We start from the raw sequence: 21517 nt of genomic DNA, 5'->3' as shown, positions 1-21517 counted from the left end.
GCATTCCTCCTGGAGGCTTTAAGATTAATGCCCTGTTGGTTCTTGGCCATGTCTTAATGCTGCATTTCGATCAATCAAATGTGTGGACTGGAGGCAATTGTTTTTCGTGTTTGCCCACGTTGATCCCCTCACAACACACATTCACAATCCTCACCTTGTGATAATGAAAGCTCATGTAAGGTTGGGTCCAAAATAAAATGGATGTATCATAGGGGTCACAGAGTGAGAGTCAACAGGTATTTTATTGAATTACACTCACTAAATTATACGATACGAAAAAAAATTGCCGTAAAATACTGTTCTATTATTTTTCAGTATTCTATTGTGGGAGATGTGTGTTCTGTTGGAACTTTTTTGTAATAATGGGTTTGTTTACAGTCAATGACTTCAGCATGCACTGTTTTGGAACATCAACTGTTAAAACCTTTAGGGCTGGGTTGAATCAAGAGAAAAAGAAAACTGACGGTTATGTAGATTGAATAGATCGAAAGAGTGACTTATTTGATTTGGTCACACTGCAAAAACGAGGGGCATATTGGAGAAATGATTACAAAACACAATGTTAAGAACACTCATCTGATGCTAGAACCTCAAATTGCTGAATATTTACTTTAAGATGCCATCAAATAATGCTACACATGATTTAAAAAAAAAAAATCTGGATAAAGAACAGTATTTTATTAGTAGTATGTTTATCAGACTTGCAATGGAATTCTCAGTTCAAATTACACTAAAAGGCTAGGAAAGCTGTATCATCAGTAAATTACAGTAAGTTTAGCTGTTTTTTGTTTTTTTTTTAGACTGAAGTGTATTTTTCTCAGTGACATGCCTTTGAATTGTGCATTGGTGAAATACACAAAACATATTGGCTCGTTTCGTTAAAAATACCAGTATTTGGAATTCATTAAGTTTTGTCAATGGAAGAAAAATCATTAAGTTTTGTCAGTGGAAGAAAAAAGAGCATAAATGAACATTGAGTCAACAAAAGAATGGATTAGCAATCAACATCCGAAACACTAACAAGAACACAGCTTTTTTCCATTAATTTTAGTTGTAGACTATGAAAAGTCAGCAAAGTTGCTCAAGATTGAGATGCTACGATGCGCACAGAACCGCTGACTTTGCCTTTCCGACAATTCTTCATTATTCATTAGTTTGGGAGCGTTCAAATGAATGTGTGAGGTGGAAACATCCTGCTAAGCGCTAATTTAACAGACATGGATATTTTTAATTGAACTTTGTTCGCAGGAAAACACGCAGCATGGCAGGCCACGTGTGTGACCGCCAGCGCAAACTGTTCAGATCATCCTGCCATTTTTCCACTGCAAACAATCTGACGTTAATCAGTTCCATTCAAACTATATCCCTCCTTCAACATGCATCTCTCTCTCAATGTTATGTGATGTTTATTCACCGAGGGGAATTTGAGGAACGTAAGTAAGCATTGATGACGGATGGTGAGTAATCTTGATGAAGGTGATGTCCATAACAGGGAAAATGTTTATCTCTGTGTTTATCACAGAAACGCTTTGATTTAAAAAAAAAATGTTTCATATTTTAAGATATCTCGCTGAGTGTGGCTTGTGAAGGAAGTTTAAAATATGTTAAACTTGACTTGTTGACCGAGGTTTGTGAAGAAAACAGTAGGATTACAGTTGGAAATGTTCTCATTTTCATTCTGTCAACTGCCATCTTCAGCTCATCTCAACGTACGTACGTTTTCACCCCCCCTTTCCGTCACGGGAGGGGCCCAGAGTTGCTAAGGTCCAACATGTACTGCACAGAAATAACTTAATGTACTCTTTTTCTCCTCTAAAACTCTTCTTCCATTTTAGTAAAATCACAATGGTGTGTGAAATCCCTCCTTGCCCCCCCCCCCCCCCCCCTTGCCAAAAGGATTTTTTTGGTCCCACATAAACCCTGACCTCACAACCACAAGCATTCCGTTTGTGACAGAGGGAACTCTGGCCCCTGGCCAGCGTAAAGTACAGTGTGTCTGAGACAGAAACAACAGCGGTTTTAAGACTAGCCCATTTCACAAAGATTATATAACTTCAGTCCTAATGATTAAGTTGAGTTGAGTCCAGTGTAAAATGGAACGGGCTGCACAACATGACAGTTTGACCTGTCTCCTCCCCGATTCTGTTCCATTCGCCCTAGACAGCTTTCAGTCATAACATATGTATTGGGTTTGACGACATGAGGTGTTCTAGACTTCATCTGTTCATTTTTCCCATTTGGTTACCGACTGGCAGGTCAGAAATGGTTCTACCACTCTTAGCCATACAGTGGTGGTACTGTTTTTCCCCAACCACATCCCTAACCCCATATTTAGAGCCAATGTGTAGCAAAACAGGAAATGAATTCTTAGACTAAATAGTTTGGGTTAGGGTGTCTCACCCACGTCTATCTGCCGCCAGGTCTTTCTCTATTAAAAAACTAAAAACACTGACGCACGATGTTGAGTCTCTATAATAAGATATTTTTTTGCTAAGCTTGTCTGGACTAGCTCCACAGAGAGGCACACATTTCTGCAATGAGGTCTGTTCAACACAATCCCATCATCTCTCTCTTTATTGTTTTTTTCTCGTTCTACAAAACATTTTTTCTCAAAATAAGACAGACATATATGTGGGTCAAAGTAGAGTGTTTCCATCACTGTCAACTTTTCTGCTGTATAAGATTTGCTAAAGTTGTCGCTCAGAAAATCTGGTTCGCTGGGATAGAAACATAAGTAAAAATAAAAACTGAAGAACAGGAATAGAGAATAAATATATAACCTCTGCAGTGTGAACATTCAGCAAAGAACATTTTTGTACTCCTTTTTGACTGATACAGCATAAGGCTATAAGTCAAAGTAACAGCTAGCATATCACTTCTCCAGTTACAGCTGTGATAATGTAAAGGTCATATGTAAAGAAATTTGCAACAAAAAATGGTTTAATCTTTTAACGAAACCAAATTCTGTCATCTGTAACAACTAAAGGAAACTAAAATGGTATGTGTGGCAAGGTAGCTAATTGTGTCTGCTGACATCTACTATGCATGGTTGGCTTTCAGTCACACTCAGTGGCTCTGTGACACAGTGCTACACACTTAACTGGTACGTTTCACTTATCCTGGTGGCACAACTGGGAACAGCGTTTCCTTGTGATATTTGAAAATGCCTATTGAAACTGTAAGAGCTGGTCGTGTAGACCTGTGTCATAGTGCACACCAGTCTTTGACTTCTCCCTTTCCTACTCTCAACTCCTCCACTGCATCATCCATAGTTTGTAAGCAAGAATCAACTACATCGATGAATTTTTCATCAACATTCAAGTCTTCATACATGTATATGAAAGCCACAAACATACTGTTTCCAGCTTTGCTGTCTTTCTGCGTTCACATACTCTCTCTCCAGACCTGTGTGACAATCATGAAAGTCTACAATGTTTTTTTTACAGGCAGTTCAAACCCGTTAAAAAACCCCAAAACAAAACGATAAAAAAAAAAAGAAAAAGAAAAAAAGCAACCACATAATCATATATCAGATCTGAGATCTGAGTTAACTGTGTGATGATGTAACACTGGCTGTCTCTACCACAAACTTCTACCACAAACTTTCGAAGTGATAAATGAAATAATATATTATATGAAGAGTCTCGTTGGGGAGAGCAGCTCCAAAGGCACAGTAAACAAAGACTGAAAAGACAAGTCAAAACAGAATCAAGCCTGCTCCAGATGATACCATAAAATAAAAGGATTTCAGAAAGCACTTTAACCACGGGGCGTTTCTAAAGTATACGTAAGAAAACATGACAAACATAACAAAAGACAAAGAGATATATAATCAGATATAACGCAACAGATGTGAATAAGCACAGAAGATTAATGGATTGATAATCTGCTGGTGTGTGTATGTACGTCTGTATTTATGTATATATTTGAAAGCCAACGGTTTCACTTAACTGCTCTGATCTTAGTCAGTGCTGATTTGTTTGATTTTAGACTTATGTCAGATCTCCTCTGTTGTTTTCTACAGCGGCAAAGTGAGGCTGTCTGATGTCTTTTTAATTCAGACAGTGGTAGAGGTGGAACATGGAACGATCGTGATGCAGAATATTTTTCTCTCTACATCTCAAACCACTGTTTTACATTGGAACAATACTGGTCTGTTCAGTTAAGGGGAAGGGGTCATTGCTCACACCACCATGAACTGTGCTTGAAATCACAAAGCAGCAATATACAGTTTTCGGTTAAGAAGAAACTTTTTTTTTTATAGGGGAAAAAAAAGGACTTTTTTAAAATAAAATAGTTAGCGTGCTTTCATTTGGTCTTACATAAAAAGAGAGATTAGAGAAATTACCATAATATTTTTCACTGGCATAAGAGACAAATGCCTCATTAACCAAGCATAGCTGTGTTCAACAGCTGTCCAAAGTCAGTCCTTAAGGGTTGATTTGCGAGAAGATCTCTGAGTTAAAACTTCAATTTCAGCCGCTAATTAAAACTCGGAAAACCAGGAGAGGGACCTCAGAAACCAATCAGTTCCTTTAATGAGTCAATGAATTACTGAGGTGCAAGAAAAGCCCTATGTATACCCTGACTCCACAACAACATGTCTGGACTCCTCTGGTCTGAAACAGCAAAGCAGCAGATCAGACTTCAAGGACAAATGCATAATTTTAAGGAGTATTTCTGAGCAATATTGGTGTTGATGAATTTATGAACAAGATCTAAATCAGTTATTTGTCATATAACAGTACTACATAACAGTACAATGGTAACAGTACAATTTAACATAGCTGTGATTGTGTCATTACCATGTGAGTATGCTGGTTTAAGCAGATATAAATTCATCTGTGACTGGAAATACATCATTGAATTGGAACAGTTTCTCTGATGTTTGGGATCTGGAGGCTTTGCTTTGATGCAGTGAGCAGTCTATTGACATGTTTTCACCATTAATTAGAAAGAGCTGAGGGCATGTTCTTACTTGCCCAGAGCAAAGGCAATCATGCGGCCTCTGCCCACAGAGACGATTTTTCCAGCCAGCCACCACTCACTGTCTCCTCTCAGACAGGCCCCTGGCCACATTGAACCCCCTCATTGGTTCTGGTACACTGTCAATCATCCTTTTTCCAGTAATAATTAATCAAACAAGCCTTCTGGGAAATTCAGGAATTGAACGAGCGTCTCAGTGCAATTGTTTTTCTTTAACAATTCCCTTAATATTTTAAGAAACTGTCACTTTGTGTGTTAATGTACAGAATATTGCAACCAGTGTCTGACATTATTAGGATTAGAACTTAGCTTTTGGAGTGTATTCAGTACTATATAATGGTTAGCAATACTAAAACATGTTTTGATATACTGAGAAGAGGTGACCCTGAATAACTCCATTAGCTAAGTCATAATGTTGAAAAACACAGTCAATTAGCAACTGTGTCAGCTGATGCCTCTGATCTTAAATGCATTCCAGTAATTCAAAACATGGTAAATGTTTCATTGGATGTGTTACACTGTGAGCAATAACAGGAATAGCATACAGTCACAAGGGCTGCAAACACTTTGGTCTCCCATATCAAAGAACGGTTCATTATAGGCAACCTACTTTGCCTTTGTAGTCTGTTGAAAGTGCAAAAAAGAACTCTTCAGTTGTTTTATACTTTCACACCTGGACTCATCATTCAGATTATCCAGTATTGTCTGTCTCATTGAAATATTTAAGTAACATATCTTCATGTGGTGTGGCTACAGTACAGTGAATTCATAATAATTTTTCCATGTGTGGGAATGGTTTGTTTGAATTATTATTTGATATAATTTCTGCAAAACCAAATGGAGTTGGTAAACAATGCGAAATTGGGTTGATGCATGAAACACCTGTTTCGACAGTTTCTATCACAACTATAGCCACACATTTAGGTCAGTGAAGTAAAGAAACAGTTGAACTCTTGTTCTAAATGGTTGCCTAGCAGCAGCACAAATTCTCCACTGGACTCTGTAGGTCATCAAACGTTTGACTTCCTGTATGTGGCATGAAGTAAAAAAAGTCAACCAAAACTTTTTCATTGCCATTAAATAAGAGTTTGCAAAAGAAAAATCATAACTGCCAAATGTTTACTATCAACATATATGCTTCCCTCAAATCTTAAAAAAAAAAAAGTTATGTTGATATTTCAGTGATAGTGCAGCATTAAAAGTCATAAACTACGTTCACTTCATTATCTCTAATATCGATCAACTCTTACAATAACAACAAAGAGAGAACAGATTGACCCTTAGCCACAGTGTACGTTGACCTAAAATGTTTAGACATTCCTATTGGCTGAGTGAGAGACACGCTCACCCAATAGGCTGAAAGGAACTAATGACATCAATCTCCCAGCCAGACAGGGTGGTAGGTCTGATTTTTGCGTCTACCGCTTTCATCTATCAGCCTTTCATGCATTAATAAAATACCTCACTGTCCTCAGAGATGATCAGTCCACGGAGTTAGACATGAGCAGTAGGTGGAGCATAGTCACAGAGAGCAAGTCTGGAGTTATGCTATTCCAAAAATAGCAATGGGTCTTTCATACAACGGCCACTAGGTGGCAGTAAACCACTACCTTAAAGTCTGCATCTTCATGCCTAACGATTTGGTTTTTCTTGTTTTTTTGGGGGATTGCTTTTACAAACTAGCCTTGAGATTCTGGCACAGAACTGATGACTCGGCTCCTGTTTTTTAAAGCAAAGAGAGCAGTCGATGATCAGTTGTCATTCCGGCGTTACAGCTTGGGTTATGGCATTTATTAATGTGATTCTATTCATTCAACAACAATAGTCAAGGAGAAGCTACTTATTGTCCAAGTACTATATCCAGTGTCTTGTTATTATGTTGGGCGTGTCAATACAGTTACTACTAAACTGCAGCTGCTTTTAGCGATATCCTAATACGTTGCTTAATTAGATTATGTTCCTATTGTATGTTTACATTAATAGTGCAGTAATGTATTCTAAAAGGGCGGTGCCTCTCTATATGCAACAGTAGACAGTTTATTTCAAGCTTGTGCCATTATAGCCAATCTTGAATTTCCAGATAAGCACACTTCAAATCAACTTTAAGCAGGAAAAAAAAAAAGAGAAAGAATTTCATGGCATGGTTCTCACAGAAAAGTTTTTGCACACTTCAGCATTTGCAAAGATCAAGACAAGATGCGACATGCAAATGCGTAACTGAAAAAAAAAAAATTAAAAAAGCCGTCCGCCGCCCTCCCTTCCTCGTTCTTTTCCCTTATGCATCCATCCATCCACCCATCCCTCCCTTCCACCCCTCCACCTCCTCTTTCTCTCACTCGCTTTTTTTCCCCCTTGCCTCCATTCCCTGGTCAAACAGGATCCGTAGGATCTTTCTAAATGATTCTCTCAGGAGAGAGGAATGTGTGAGTGTGTTAGCTCCTGGGGGCCTGTTTAGACCTGTACATGTCCCCCACCTTCCCTCTGGTTCTCATACTCCTCAATAAACTATGGCAAATTGAGACCTAGGTAAGTAAAGTTATGTATTTCTATCAAAACCCAAAGTGAAGGCTATAAACGGTTGGATTCTGTTATCAATTTTCCCTTGAAACATTGCCTTGAAATGATGTGAATCTGTTACATGGGTGAATTGGTTTATGTCAGTGACAACACAACATACAGCCCTGTTTGGGGCGGATCACAGACATACTCTGCGTCATTGTCTGGGGAGCTGACTTATACGTTGATCAGTCTTTTGGGATTAAGGTTTGGTTGTCCTGCGGAAATGACTCAGAAACAGTTGTTTATTTGAAGTTAATTACTGGAAACGCTGTGAATGTGAGCGAGGGCATGACCTATTACAACAGGGATGGGTTGAAATCGCTCCCCGTGCATCTCTGTGTGGTATCTAAAGAAACATACAAGGATTGGATCAACTTGTTTTGTCTCTTTTTTTTTTTCTTTTTTTTTTAACACATGGTTAATAGGGGAAGTTGTTTTTTTCTCCCTTTGCTTCCGAATGCATCCACACAGTTGAAAAAAAAAACCAATCCAACAAATCAAAACAGAAAAAAAACCCCCAACCAACCAAACAAATAAACAAACAAAAAAACCCCAAGGATGATGATTAGCTATGATTTAATTGAAGGGGATGTGTTTCAACAAATGCACAGACTTTTGACTTGTTAAGAAGGTGCGGCCTTTTGAAAACCGGCTTTTCATCTGTTTAACAAGTCTGTTTTATATTCTGTGGCTGACTCCTACAAAATACTTTGATGGTCCTTTTAACTTGGACTCGGAGGACAATCACGAGATGAGACACAGTCTGTCATGCTCAGAGAACACTACACACCTCTGCCCTTTCTCTTTGTCTGTGCTTGAGGAGGTCATTAGCGGAGCATTAGATAAGCCCCGTTATGTATAGCCTTAAGGGAAAGGTTCAGTTACTCTAAACGATTTCAGACTGATTTCAAGACGGTTCCAACATTTTGAGAACATGTTGAAGCCAGGAAACAAATAGTTAAATTGTACATACAGACACACATGCACACACACGGGAGAAACAACTCCTATTTATTTCCTTTGCCAAAGAAAAGTAATGTCATGCAATGAGTGATAGTGAGGAGGCGCAGGATGGTTCAGACTGTAAGTGCTGTGTTGTAGGTGATGGCGTAATTGTTTTAGATTTCAACCTCATTTCACACACACACACACACACACACACACACACACACACAAGGCATTTATAACAAGGAATGTACTGTCCTGTAGAAAAAAAGGTTTTGTGTCAAGAAAATTTGATATATTGACAAAAATACTTACACTTACACATATACACACACAACTAGACACACAACCAGAGAAAAAGTAAGTTTTTAGAATATATTTGGCTTCTTGTTTCATATCTGTAGCCTTTTTAATAAACTGTATGGCAGCCAGCATGCCTTAACTCATACCAGGCCTTTTCCCGAAAGGACCGAATAGTAAATGTAATGAAACTTGTCTGCATTGCTTTTCAACGCATCTGTGCTTCGAGCGTGCTTAATTTAGAGAACCGGACTCGACGGCCACTCAGAGAGATAAAGTATTCATCGCGACTTGTAGAACAAGAGCTTTCCAACAAAAGAAATGTACTGAGATTCAAAGTCAAATGCCAAGATCCGCTCTGATTCCTATCGACAACACAGTGATCCCAGCATCATTTCCGTGTGTAGGCCATTGTTTGTTGTGATCGACATTGCTAAGCAGGATCGTTGAAAATTTTGTTTTGGGTAGTCTGGATTTGTGCGGTTTCTGTTTCATTGGAAACTACACAGCATGAAAGTAAGTAAAAGTTCAACAGAGGCATTTGACTCTTTTACTGCACTGATATTAGGTTTGACGAAGATAAGATTAAAAACACGTATTTGAATACGAGAACTACATGGCCTAAAAGTAAAGAGTGATTGTCATAGTCATTGTTAGTTCTAAGTTCAGCACACGCATTTGTTCTGAGTAATAATGATGATGATGATGATGTCAGTGTGACCAGCTTTTCATGCGCTTTTGCAACTGCCTCCGAGGGTCCACATTCCTGAAGGACATCAGATTACAGCAACACCTCCGGGACATAGCCATTCAGAGTGAGTCTTTTTTTTTTTTTTTTCACTGAGAAACATGAGACAGTAACCTGGACACATACACACACACACACACACACACAGAGGGAAGGACTTCTTGGCTTGGATAAATTCCTTTGAACTCCCTCTTCAATGGTTTGTGCTGTATACATGTACCAGCAGATGTCTGCTCAAACCAGTCTCTCAAGTACATTGTATTACTCCTTTCTGAGTGACAACTTGTTTGCATCTGACATGTGTATGCGGTTACCATTGATTTTGTTTTTCAAAACAGGTCCTCTAGGACAGCATAGCCAGTGTACGTACAAGAAAATCTAGGCTAACAGTAATTGAGGCCGAGTGAAAAACAGCATAGCATGAAATGTTTTTGGAACAGACTTTGTATTCCAGTTGCACCTGATCAGGAGAGGGTTTCCAAGGCTTTCCTGGAGTTACTCTTTAGCACTGAATAATGGATAACCATTGCCCCCCCCATATTCGTCATTCGGAGAAAAAGATTGCTAAATGCTAAAGGGCTAGAGCTCGTGCTGTGTTTTCTTGTCTTGTAGGATCATGTGCTTGACTTTGATCGGGCCATAAAAATGTCTGATTAAACCTCGCTTACGCTGTGAACTTGGTGTTGGAAGTCATGAAAAGTTACTTTGAAGTTACTTGGCTAAATAAATCGGAATCCTCCTTTGATCTGGGTGGTAGTTATGCTAAAAGAAAAGCTTTTTTTTTTTTTTAAACCCTAGTGCCTTGAGTGTACGGTGGGCGTACAGAAATGAAGAAAGTGAAGAATTGCAGTGACAAAACATCCAGATATGTCTCAAATAAGCATATTTACATTTATTATAAATATGTACAGTAGCCCCAGCATAGTTTTTGAAATACAAACATTTATCGAAATGAGCTCGTTCACATTCAGTATCATCTAAGACTTTTATAAATCTAGCTTCCGTTAACAACATTTCTTTCCTGTATTCCGTGAAATGAAGTTATTGATGTCTCAGAAACATTCATGATATTTAGCCAAAAGGACTTAAAAGTACAAAAAGACCTGTGTAAGATCTAAAACAGCGAAACCATGTAATCCTATAAATACAGGGTTAGTATCTGATCACAGGCAATGATAGCCAAATACAGTAATATTCAGTGCAATTAAAATGTAAAACAAACAAACAGACAAAAACGTTCCATGTCATTTCCAGTAAGAATAGCACCTGCAGCACAAGACATAGAGACCGCGAGATCTAGCCACCAAAAAACTGCTCCTACAGCTCTCAATTACTATGAAATGCTTCAGGTTCCACGAAACTTGGGCGTACAGTGGTCCCTTTCTCTGTTGGCTGACTGAATGATGAAGATTGAAATGTAAGCTGATGGAAAGGCAAAATGAATATAGGTCGACCAACATTTGAGATATGACTTCTCTGCGTGTACTGACCAACACGTGGAGACCTGCAAGGTCTCCTTTTGGCTTTTTACAGCAGGAAAAAATAAACTGATCTGCATAACACGATGAAGCCTGCAGACGTGCAGCTCTTAAACCCAATCTCTCATTTATATATAAAAAAACCCCCATCTTTACAGTAATCTGGGCTTTATTTGACAGACCAGAGGGTTGCAGAGGCTGCGCTTGGGCTGGACGAATCTTTTCGGGCTCGTTTCGGGCTCTGGCCGTAACCGGGCGAATGGATGTAACTGGGGCTGCTGGGCGGAGACGAGGAGGAGGACGACGTGGAGGAAGCGCGGGACGAAGACGACGCTTTGAGTTGGAGCCATTTGTCGCCGAGAGCCTTCGCGAAGTGGTCGTCCACCGACACGCTGCTGAAGTACAGCTCCGAACTCGTCTTGCTGTAATTCGCCCCCAGGCTTCTCTGGAAATGCTCCTCCACCACACGGTCGTAACTCCGCTTGGTTGTTACTGGAAGGAAGGACAGAGGGTCGCAAGGTCAGATGTTTACATAATATGTCGTGAGCTATGGAATTTTGTTTTGCCGTTTCTTCCATTTTTGTTTTATATGAGAAAGGCAAATAATAATGATTTTTTTTTCTAGTCCCCTACCAGTAGAATGGCCGCGGCAATCGTCGACCCTCCGTGTCGACTTTACCGTGGAAGAGACGCAGGTGATGACCGAAGGACGAATCTAAAAGACAGATATCACGTTAGTGAAAACTCCTAAGTAATTTCCTTCAAAAGCGCTCTGTTAAAAACACACCCAAAAAACCTACTGGTTCTGGTTCCTACTGGTTCAAAGAATAAAAAAAAAAAAAGGAAAGAAAGAAAAACTTCATCACGTGTGTGACGCGTTTCTGCACTTTAAGAACCATCCGCACGTTATGTTTTCTTTTAGTATTTCATTTAACATCGTTTATCAAGTATTGTATCTAAAATTGTTTAAAATCTCTCAAATTATGTGGCTGTTGAAAAATACATTTACATATAAGCCATCCAAGCTTTCAGTGACTTCATGCCACAGGCAGATCAGCAACAGTCGTGTGTGTGTTTGGACTTGTTGACAACATTCCTCCACCCATTGCTCACATATTCTCCCTGAATCCGGCTGGATTGCATATCTAGGACAGGCAGAGGCCTGTGCACACACTTTCACACTGACTCTTGGAAATACAGAGGGACCTTTTTTTTTTTTGGCATTCTGATGTGCCTCCCAGATCGCGTAGATAAGTGCACACAGACAGCCTCGGGATAGATTCTCAGAGGTTAGGGGATGTACAGTGTGTCTTTAGTCTGAACACAGTGTTTTGGAATCAGACAAGTTTTGGGCAGTTACTAATGGTATGTTTGACTGTTGGATTACCAAACAGGTTGTTTATGGTTCAATATGAGTGAAGGGTCAAACAGCTAAGTCCTGTCTTAGGGAATTGGGAGTGGTTAGGAGTGAGGTTAAGGTTCTCTAAAGAACATTAGCTCTGGTTTAACATGACAGATGATTCCTAAAAAGGCAAGCAGTTCCATTGTAATTATTTAGAGATTAAATTTTCCCTTGTGTAAGCACCTGAATGTGGCTGCTGGCAGGAGTTTTGATCCTGTCCTCTGTTTTCTCTTGGTCCTGGCGTGGTTTTTTGATCAGGGCCAGTGGTTCGTCCATGGTTGGGGTGGAGCAGACAGGGCTTGGGATGGGGTGTGTTGGACTGCTGGTGGGGCTCCATGTGGATGTGGGACTCTCTGGAAGACTGAAAACCGAGGCCCTCCTGCCACCACTCAGGACCAGACTCTTACTCAATGCCCTCTCTCTTCTGTAATACAAAATCCCAACATTCAATATGCCAATTATGACACTCTACACCACTGCGAAGAACTGATACTGATATCATTATTATGAACTTGTTGTGTGGTTTAAGAAATAATTGTTGACTGTTCTTGGATTTATTCTCGTTCCAAATACCTCTCCTCCAGTGTTCTCCCATACTCTGCGCTGTGCTTGCGTTTAACTGGGTGAGCTGGGAGAACTCGGACTCTCTCGCTGGTCATGTGACGGAACCTGTCCTCTCCCCTCAGGTTGGGCTGACCTACAAAAAAAACATACGCGGTATTAGCGATATGTACTGAAAATACAAAAATGCAGAACATGATTTTCTAAACATGTTATTTGAACATTCTAATTCATTAATAGCAAAATGAAATATAGATGAAGACCTCTCAGTTTGATAGATAGCTAGATTACTGGATAGTTTAGCTAGCAAGACAAACAGATAGATAGATAGATAGATAGATAGATAGATAGATAGATAGATAGATAGATAGATAAATAGAGTTTTGTTCACACAGTAAATATGATTTCATTTATATTTAAAAAACGGTCATCATCAGAGTAAAGGTGTGGCAAACAACTGACTGTTAATCTCTGAAATAAATGTCAACGGCACCTGCATGACTTAATTGTGGGAAACATCCATGCCACCGCTAAATGTAAACTCCGTTAAGCAGTAGAGCAAGATAAACTGGCTCAGTTACTATGACTGTATGTCTCTTCCCAGCTGATTCAACACTAACGGAAAGTGTCATTCAGATGCAAAACAAAAAGGGGAAAAAAAAAATTCACACTAACTGAAAAACACGCTCCTGTGAATAATCATGAGCCAAACGGGGACGTTATCAACCGTAAACATTGCGCTTCATGTCACATTAGGCGGGAAAAGTGCCAGCCACTGTGTGACATGGTGTGTCATCAGGTGGTGCGTCCAATAGCACTGAATGGTTTTTCCAGTTGTTTATAATGGCAGACTGTCAAACTGAAATCAACATTCCAATCCAAACAGAAAACAACAGATCAACTAGTAATTCAAGATCTGAGCGGGTAAAAACAGTGAAAAACTTGTAAACAATAGGTCTCGCAATTATTTTGTCAATACACAAAGAAACTAGGTTGACACACTTCTTTGGAGAAGGGGGAAAAAAAACCAACCCAGAAACATTAGCAGGTGCTAACGTTTTGTTTTGTTTTGTTGACTGAATGCAGCAGTCAATGAAACGAAAATTCGCAGCCCTAAAACTCATTTTAAAGTGTTGCAATTGTTCCCATTTGTTCTGAAGACAAAGGTGCAATATTAACACTTGCCAATGGTCTCCCATCATGAAACAAAGAATGCAGGCCAAACCACACTACAGCTACTGATTTAGGTCTACCTGCAACTCGGTGACATTGTCTGAGGATCTTACGACTACAGGCAATGTTATTTGAGGTTCGCATTACAATTTGACTATCATATTTGCTGCCTGCCTAAGACCAGGCTAATCCCATTCATCTGTTGTACTGACAATCTAAAATTGCAATGTCCCCAAATAGTCTCCAACCCACAACTTCTCCAAATTCCTGCAGGAGTCAGAGCTGCGTTTATAGCACTCTCTAAAGCCGTTTGGTGAAATTAGCGATAGAGTGTACATTCAGAGACTTCAGAGAAACACAACATGTTTTCTTTTTTTTTTCACTTTAGACATCATGCTGACCCTCTAAGAGTTCTTTTTGTGCTGAAACAGCAGTAAAAGCAAAAAGAGAAATTTGGGACAACAAATTGGTCAGAGCAAATGAAATATGGGAATGCTATGCCGATACGCTACCGCACAGTGTGCAATTCAGACAAGCTAACAAAGTGCATTCATGGTCAATGGACATCAATGGGCCAATTTAAGTCTCTGCCAAGAGATTCTGTCCCTTTTGGCAAAACATTAACATGAAGGAGGGGTTCGGGTGAATTTTTAAGCCTCCGGTTAGAGAGCCTCCACTATCATATTTCAAACGCTAGACACTTCAAATGTCCAAACGCTGTGGAATGATGTGGGAACATTGTTGGTCGACTGAATCTAACTAAGGTGAATCAACTCGTGGAAAGTCTCCTTCTTCTCTCCATCCAAACACACACACACACACACACACATACACGCACACACAGGCACACTCACACTTACACACATACACACACCTGCACGCAAGCGCACACGTACACGCAGAGCTGTGAAGTGTGACTGGTTGACAAGGCCTGATTGCATATGGGGGAATGGGTGTAAACCACACCTTACACCTACTCTGAATTTCTTATGCCTGAGGCAGGGTTATTTTCCCCAGCAAGCTGAGAGACAAAAGCAATTAGGCAATTCGTCTTAGAGCCCTCACTTACTGTTACTGTTAACCGACGGTTATCAATCATCCTTAAAATATCCACAACTCTGCTAAAAACTTTCACTACAGAGAATATAAGATCTCACTGAAGCTACAAAACGCTCAGAAAAATCTTCCCACTTCCAGATAATGTAGTTTTTCATCCCTATCTCTAACCTTATGCTATCATAACACACAGTTGTTGTTTTTTTTTTAAAATCATTTTTATGCTCTAAGACAGAGTGTGAAAATTCGGTCCCATTAAATGTATACTTCATACAAATATAGCCTGAAAAATAATAATGTACAAATTTAATCACGAAAACCTCAGTCAGACACTCACACTGTTCCCCATATCTTTAGTTGCGTAAAATGCGGCAAAAGACAGAAAGCATTTTAAAAGGATTAGGAATTAGAGAAGACATATGTTTTGTGGAAACCATATACAGATACAGTGACTTTTAGTGGCTAGTCAGTGTGACAAAAATGAATCATAAAAAATGAAATAAGCAATAGTTACCCTCAAGGATGTAGACTTTGAAACCACTGTTCATTCTTGTAATGTAGTGGAAATTAGTAACAGCCATGGCTCCAACTCTTGAGTGCCTGTCAGTGTGGTAAGTTCCCTCAGACAAACAGATAGGACACTGCTATTGAATAGTCTATGACGCTCCTGTGCTTACTTAGTCAGATAAGACGTAACTGTCAGTGCCTAACCAGCACGAGCTCTATTTCAACGTTGTCTTTAATTTTTTCTCCGTCTTTCATGAAAATTTCCCTCTGACTTCCCATTGGCTGCTCTTAAACCAATCCCATTCCATGTCCCTCCTTTTTTTTCCATTCTTTGTCTGTTTGCCATTATTAAGGCGATGATCACAGGTGTGTTTTGGGAGGAGCTTACGCAGTACGGAACTGTGAATCGCCCTCTGTCTATCACTATTCACCCCACCCCCCTCCTTTCCAACCTTTAGTGAATTCACAAGGCTTACACATGACATAGATTCAAATCAAATATTTCTGTTAAATTGACCTTATTTATAACATTTTCAGTAAATAAATGAGAATTTTCCTGAATATATAAAGCATTCTGGGTAAACAAATATCTTAGATATATTTAACATGTGTATTAGTGACTATTTTTTGTGTATGAGTAGTTTTTAGTCTTTTCTGGTGCTCACAGCTATAGAGTAGTCATACAAGGAACAGCAAGTCATTTAAAGACAAACGTAGTAACTGGGATAATGTACGTATGTTACATTATTGTATTACATAAGGTTGTGTCATTTTTATTTAAATGCGCTGGTATAAAGTTAAACTAATGTAAAAGGGGGCTAGAAATTACACGTGTCCTTCTGAACATATACATATATGTATATATCTTGAATATAATACAAATATACATTAAAAAAAAGCGACCATGAAGTTCATCTCTTCTTTTTTTTTCCCTCTCTAAAATCCCTCCTGAATCCACAAACAAGCCCTGCTGTGTCTTTTGTTTCCTTTCTGGAAGTCAGCACCTGTCTACAGGCCCTCCCTCGATCCCTAATCTAAAATCTTGCCTGACTGCATTCTTCAGAGTGCTTAGCCCACCTGAGCTGTAGCTATTCTACCAGCCTGTCCATACATGCAGCATACTGTTGTGAGTTCCCCCTCACCTTTAAAGATAGTCTTTCTCTTTCTTTTCTCCCTTACCTTTTTTTTTTTACCTTCCTTTTTTGGTAGATAGACAAAGGCTCCTAAGTGTTGAAAAGAGAACAACCCTCTTTGTACAATCCTGCCCCAGCTTGCTAAAGCATCGGCACACGCACTCACTTACTGCTTTCAGATGTAAGCCTACGTGACTACAAACACACTATAGACACACACACACACACACACACACACACTAGCGCCTGCGTGCGCGCGCACACACACACACACACACACACACACACAGACAGCTGACCACAGTGGCGTAGTCAAGAATTTTATTGTGTTAATGAATATAGTGTTGCATAGTGCTATTGCTGCCTCAGGCTAGCTCTCTAGGTGTTGACTTCTGGGATTCAGTGAAGCTCTTTTACAACAGTGCCTATTGTCATATATGAATTGATTGGATTTAAAGGTAATTTGAATGGAGTATGGTAGAGCTAAAGTGAATTGAATGGTGACATCAAGCTTTAATGAAAGTTGCTAGACCAGTTCATGCATACGAACACTTTGCCAAATAGGGCCATTTGAGGATAATTGGTTCAGATGGTGAATAAATTTTTTATTAACGGAAACAATGGCTAATTTAATTCATGTAACCCCCTAAAGCATGAAATAACGCGGTGTTCCTAAAACATAAAATAAAAAACAAAAAACAAAAAAAATAGCGAGATGAAGAGTGAGCACTGGCCAAGGATTATTAGAAGCATAGATCTCTGTCAGCTTCTCTCTCTGTGTGATATATGTAATATTAATACCTTCTTGAAAGTTAAAGTCATTTTTTTTTTCAGTCTTAACAGATGCAGGTTCTCACGCAGCACTCTAAAAGGACGATCTCTCATTTCCCTGTCGAATGAATATGTAAATAAAACGTGTCCTGGAATATTTACACAACTGTCAATCCTTATCTTCCGTTTTCATCTTTTATTTTCCTGTGCGATTCATTCATAATTGGACGCGATTAACGACACAGCCATTCAAATAAACAGATGTGGCTGAAAAAGCTAATCTGAAAAGTTGCATTTCTGTTCTTCGCACAATGAAGACTTAAGGATTTGCCTTGGTGTTCGTGCCAGAGAGAGTCAACCAATAAATGTGCTCGGTACCGCACCTACGTATTGGTTAAGATTAACCGAGAATTCATGTTCCGTTTGACATCAATTCCACACAACTGGGATGTCCCATGCCACAGCATGCCAGGAAATATCTCACACAAACCTTTCCCAGGAAATTTGGCAAATGTCTTTTTCCACTGGCATCATATATATGTATATCTATGGGTTTGAATCACTGCACACTAAACAGTGACACCTAGGGGTAGACAACATTAAGTGCAGTTCTTCAAGGACATGGTTTGTCCTTAAACAGAGGTCACCAACACTATTTCTCAATGACTTTCTGCTTTAAACTAGATCTGACTGGCATTTGACCCCAGAAATAAAACAGAGTAAAGAATATATATATATGTGACTCTGTATTTCAAGGTCAAATCAGAAATAAACTGCTAAAGTTAATAATTCATTATTCTGCCCTAATACTTTGTATAAGTTTCGCATTCATTTTTTATGGTCTCTATTCTCACTGCATTTCCTTGTGACACAGTCCAGCAAATATCAATGTTAAATGCAACATAGTTAAGATTTATCTTTGATCTCTTCATTTTCATATTACTACCGTCATTTCAATTTTGAATTTAGAATTTTTAAAAGATTGCAGTGGGATAACATTCGCTGTTAGTCACTGACCAAAATTCTTATGATTTTTAACTCATCTATAGGAATATTTGAACATTGTCATGCAACCAAAGGACTCAGGTCTGTGCCTTTTTAACTGTTTAATACTGGGTTTGCTCCATCTACCTTTACACTAACGGTTAATAAAACCAAATTTAGTTATAGCATGAGGCTTGCGCTCAAATATTAATGAGTCGGTTGTGGTTATCAAACAGCATGTGACTTCCCACAATACCTCAGTTTGACACCTTCACAAGAACTGGGCTGCTCTTTACTCCCACAGTAATTTCTGCTCAACTTAAATACAAAGACCATTGTCTCAAAATGGTGTGTGTGTGTGTGTGTGTGTGTGTGTGTGTGGGGGCGTGTGGGTGTGTGTGTGTGCTCGTGTGTGTGTGTGTGTGTGTGTGTTCATCCATGCAGGTTCCATATTTGCCAATAATAAAGGCAATTTTGAAAAAGGGAAGACTTTTAAGAGGGGGGGGGGGAAGCACAAGCCATTCCACCAAACTTCACACGATTCTATCTTAGCCATACAACATAGGACTCAGTTAGAAAGATTAGATAAATATTCCCATATATGTAGACATGCAATAAAGCTTACAAAAATCTAAAAGTTATATTTGTATGAAAAATACTGCTTTTCTAAAGCCTGTAATCTACTAAAGTAAGAGATAGTGCTTCAGACGTGAGATGTAGTTTGTTTGAAAAACATGCTGAAACAGGCAAATTCACTATTAACATTTTGGACCAGATCTGCTGAGTCAGTGTGTGCAAGAACTGCATTTGAAAACTGATCCTCCCGGATAACAAAACAGAAAACTATGTATAACAGAATCTATTGTAATGTAGCGACAATAAGCAGGCAATGTTGACTCTCATATCATATCCACATTGAGTCAGTATTACTTGATATAAAGGAACCCAGTTTTCCTGAGGAAAAAACCCCAAAAAACAGTAATGATATATTACTGGGCTGTTTGGTGCCAGTAAACACTGTGACGATACTAGAACAACTCTATGAGCCACACATCCAGACGCTGTCTCGTTTTTTAAAAAGGATGTCGCAAAAAAAAAAAAAAAGAGACAGATTTTTCCCCATGACTTGGCATGTCAAATAAATCAAGGACTAAAGGAGCTGAAGCTACTCTAGGTGCTGAGGCAAATGGGAGACAAACGGAATTCTCCCAGACACCTCCTCCTCTCCCCCCCCCCCTCCCTTTTTCTTAACAAAAAAAAAAAGAAAAAAAAGAAAATACTGCATTATAAAAAGCAGAGAACTGGAGAGCTCTCTAGACTGCAGTGTCATTATAACAATCTCTTCTGGAAGCCCCGTCTTCCCTAAAGCCATGCAGAGGAAATGACTACAGGTGGGGTTCTGGTGCATCCTATTCCTACATCTATGTTTAGATGTCATATTATCATATAGTGATTGTTCATATAAACTCATTTATATTGCTGCTTTGTTTTATGTTACTGTTTAATTCTTTTTATTTATGTTTATTTATTTATTTATTTACATATTTATATATCTATCTATTTGTATATTTATTGTTATGAGGGTGCTGAATTTCTTTCTCAATCCATCATTTTCGTCATAAAATATGTTTCATGATATAGATGAAAAGACCTTACAATTCTACATCAAAAATGAATTATACAAATTGATGATATATGGCAACAGGGTACATTTACAAGAAAGTCAATACCTGGTGTACATTTGCTGCAGCCATTTCCTTTGGACTGGATCCCAGGGGACCATATATTTACTATCCAGATTGTTTGTTTAAAGCCAAGTGAATAAGAGCACTGTCCCTGTCCAGGGTCCTGAAAACCTTATGGGGGATGAAGACACAGCACTAGCTCATTGTCCAGTGTCCTGAATCACTGTAGACTTCAGTAATTAGATAGCATGCTTTAAAAGTGTACCACAGGCCAATAGGCTGAGTGGCACTTTCTTGTCTTTGCTTTTAATCACATTATGTGGTTACTGAAAGCGTTTTAGGACTGTGTCAATATTTATTTTACGCGAAAATGTCTGAATTCTTGCTTCAAGCTAAAATGCCATCTTTAGATCCTGAGAAAGGGAAGAAGAAATAAAGCAGCCTACAAGTCTAGTTCAGTATGAACGTCACTGACACATTTTTGAGATATTAATATGTTGTTCTATAAGGAACTGAATAAAAATAACATTTCTATCGTATAAATTTGGCAAACCACGTAACACGACTGGGTCAATAATCTAGGACTGAAAGAAAAAGGTGAATGACTTTATTTCCGTTCAATCGGTTATGAGCTGATGGAGTATTATTGCAACCACAGTGCAACCAGATCCCGGACCACAAGAATCAATTCGACCAAATGCGCCCCAATTTATATTCATGTAGCGTAGTAGGGAAATCGCATTTCCTTTGAGAAATTATTGTTTGCTATCAAAGACCTCATTTTGGTTTTAATGGTGGTATTAGACGAGATCCAGGTGATATTGCTTCTCAAAATAGCAGCCAGATAATCATGAGAAAGCACTGGCTACTCAAATAATACGTTTACGTTATTAAGAGTTGAGGCTCAATGACAACTGTCGTCCGCAGTTCGCAAGGAGCACCATTATATAGTATATTGGAGAGTACTGTCTGGGGATTCATTTCGTGACCTGCTCATAAAAACGCATTGCCCTTCTTTGCCATGAGACGGCAACGCCCCTCCTTGCTTCATAACTATCACCCTAACAACACTAAAGCTGTCCCGCGCGTATACGTTATCCACTGAAAAGAAAAGTGATGCTAAGTCAGTAAGGATGACGCGGGGCATAGAAAAACACAAAACGGATCTTTCAGAGAGGGATTGGGCTGGAGGGGAGTGATGCAATACCTGAATATTCCTGAGCTCCAAC

The 21517-nt window shown here is 39.1% G+C and overlaps 1 protein-coding gene across 1 annotated transcript; it reads right to left on the bottom strand.

Moving 5' to 3' along the window:
* Nucleotides 1–11185: 11185 nt before the first annotated feature.
* Nucleotides 11186–15789, bottom strand: vgll4l (vestigial like 4 like). The gene is made up of 5 exons (XM_030790247.1): nt 15723–15789; nt 12992–13115; nt 12602–12842; nt 11650–11731; nt 11186–11508 (listed from the first exon to the last, which is right to left on the bottom strand). Exons 1-5 carry the CDS (start codon nt 15787–15789, stop codon nt 11186–11188), a joined length of 837 nt encoding a protein of 278 aa, XP_030646107.1.
* Between the last annotated feature and the right edge of the window lie 5728 nt (nt 15790–21517).

Source organism: Chanos chanos, chromosome 1, assembly GCF_902362185.1.
Source record: "Chanos chanos chromosome 1, fChaCha1.1, whole genome shotgun sequence".
In the NCBI taxonomy this organism is placed as follows: Eukaryota; Metazoa; Chordata; class Actinopteri; order Gonorynchiformes; family Chanidae; genus Chanos; species Chanos chanos.
The sequence above is the reverse complement of the archived record's forward strand: the minus strand, read 5'-3'. Positions and strand labels throughout refer to the sequence as shown.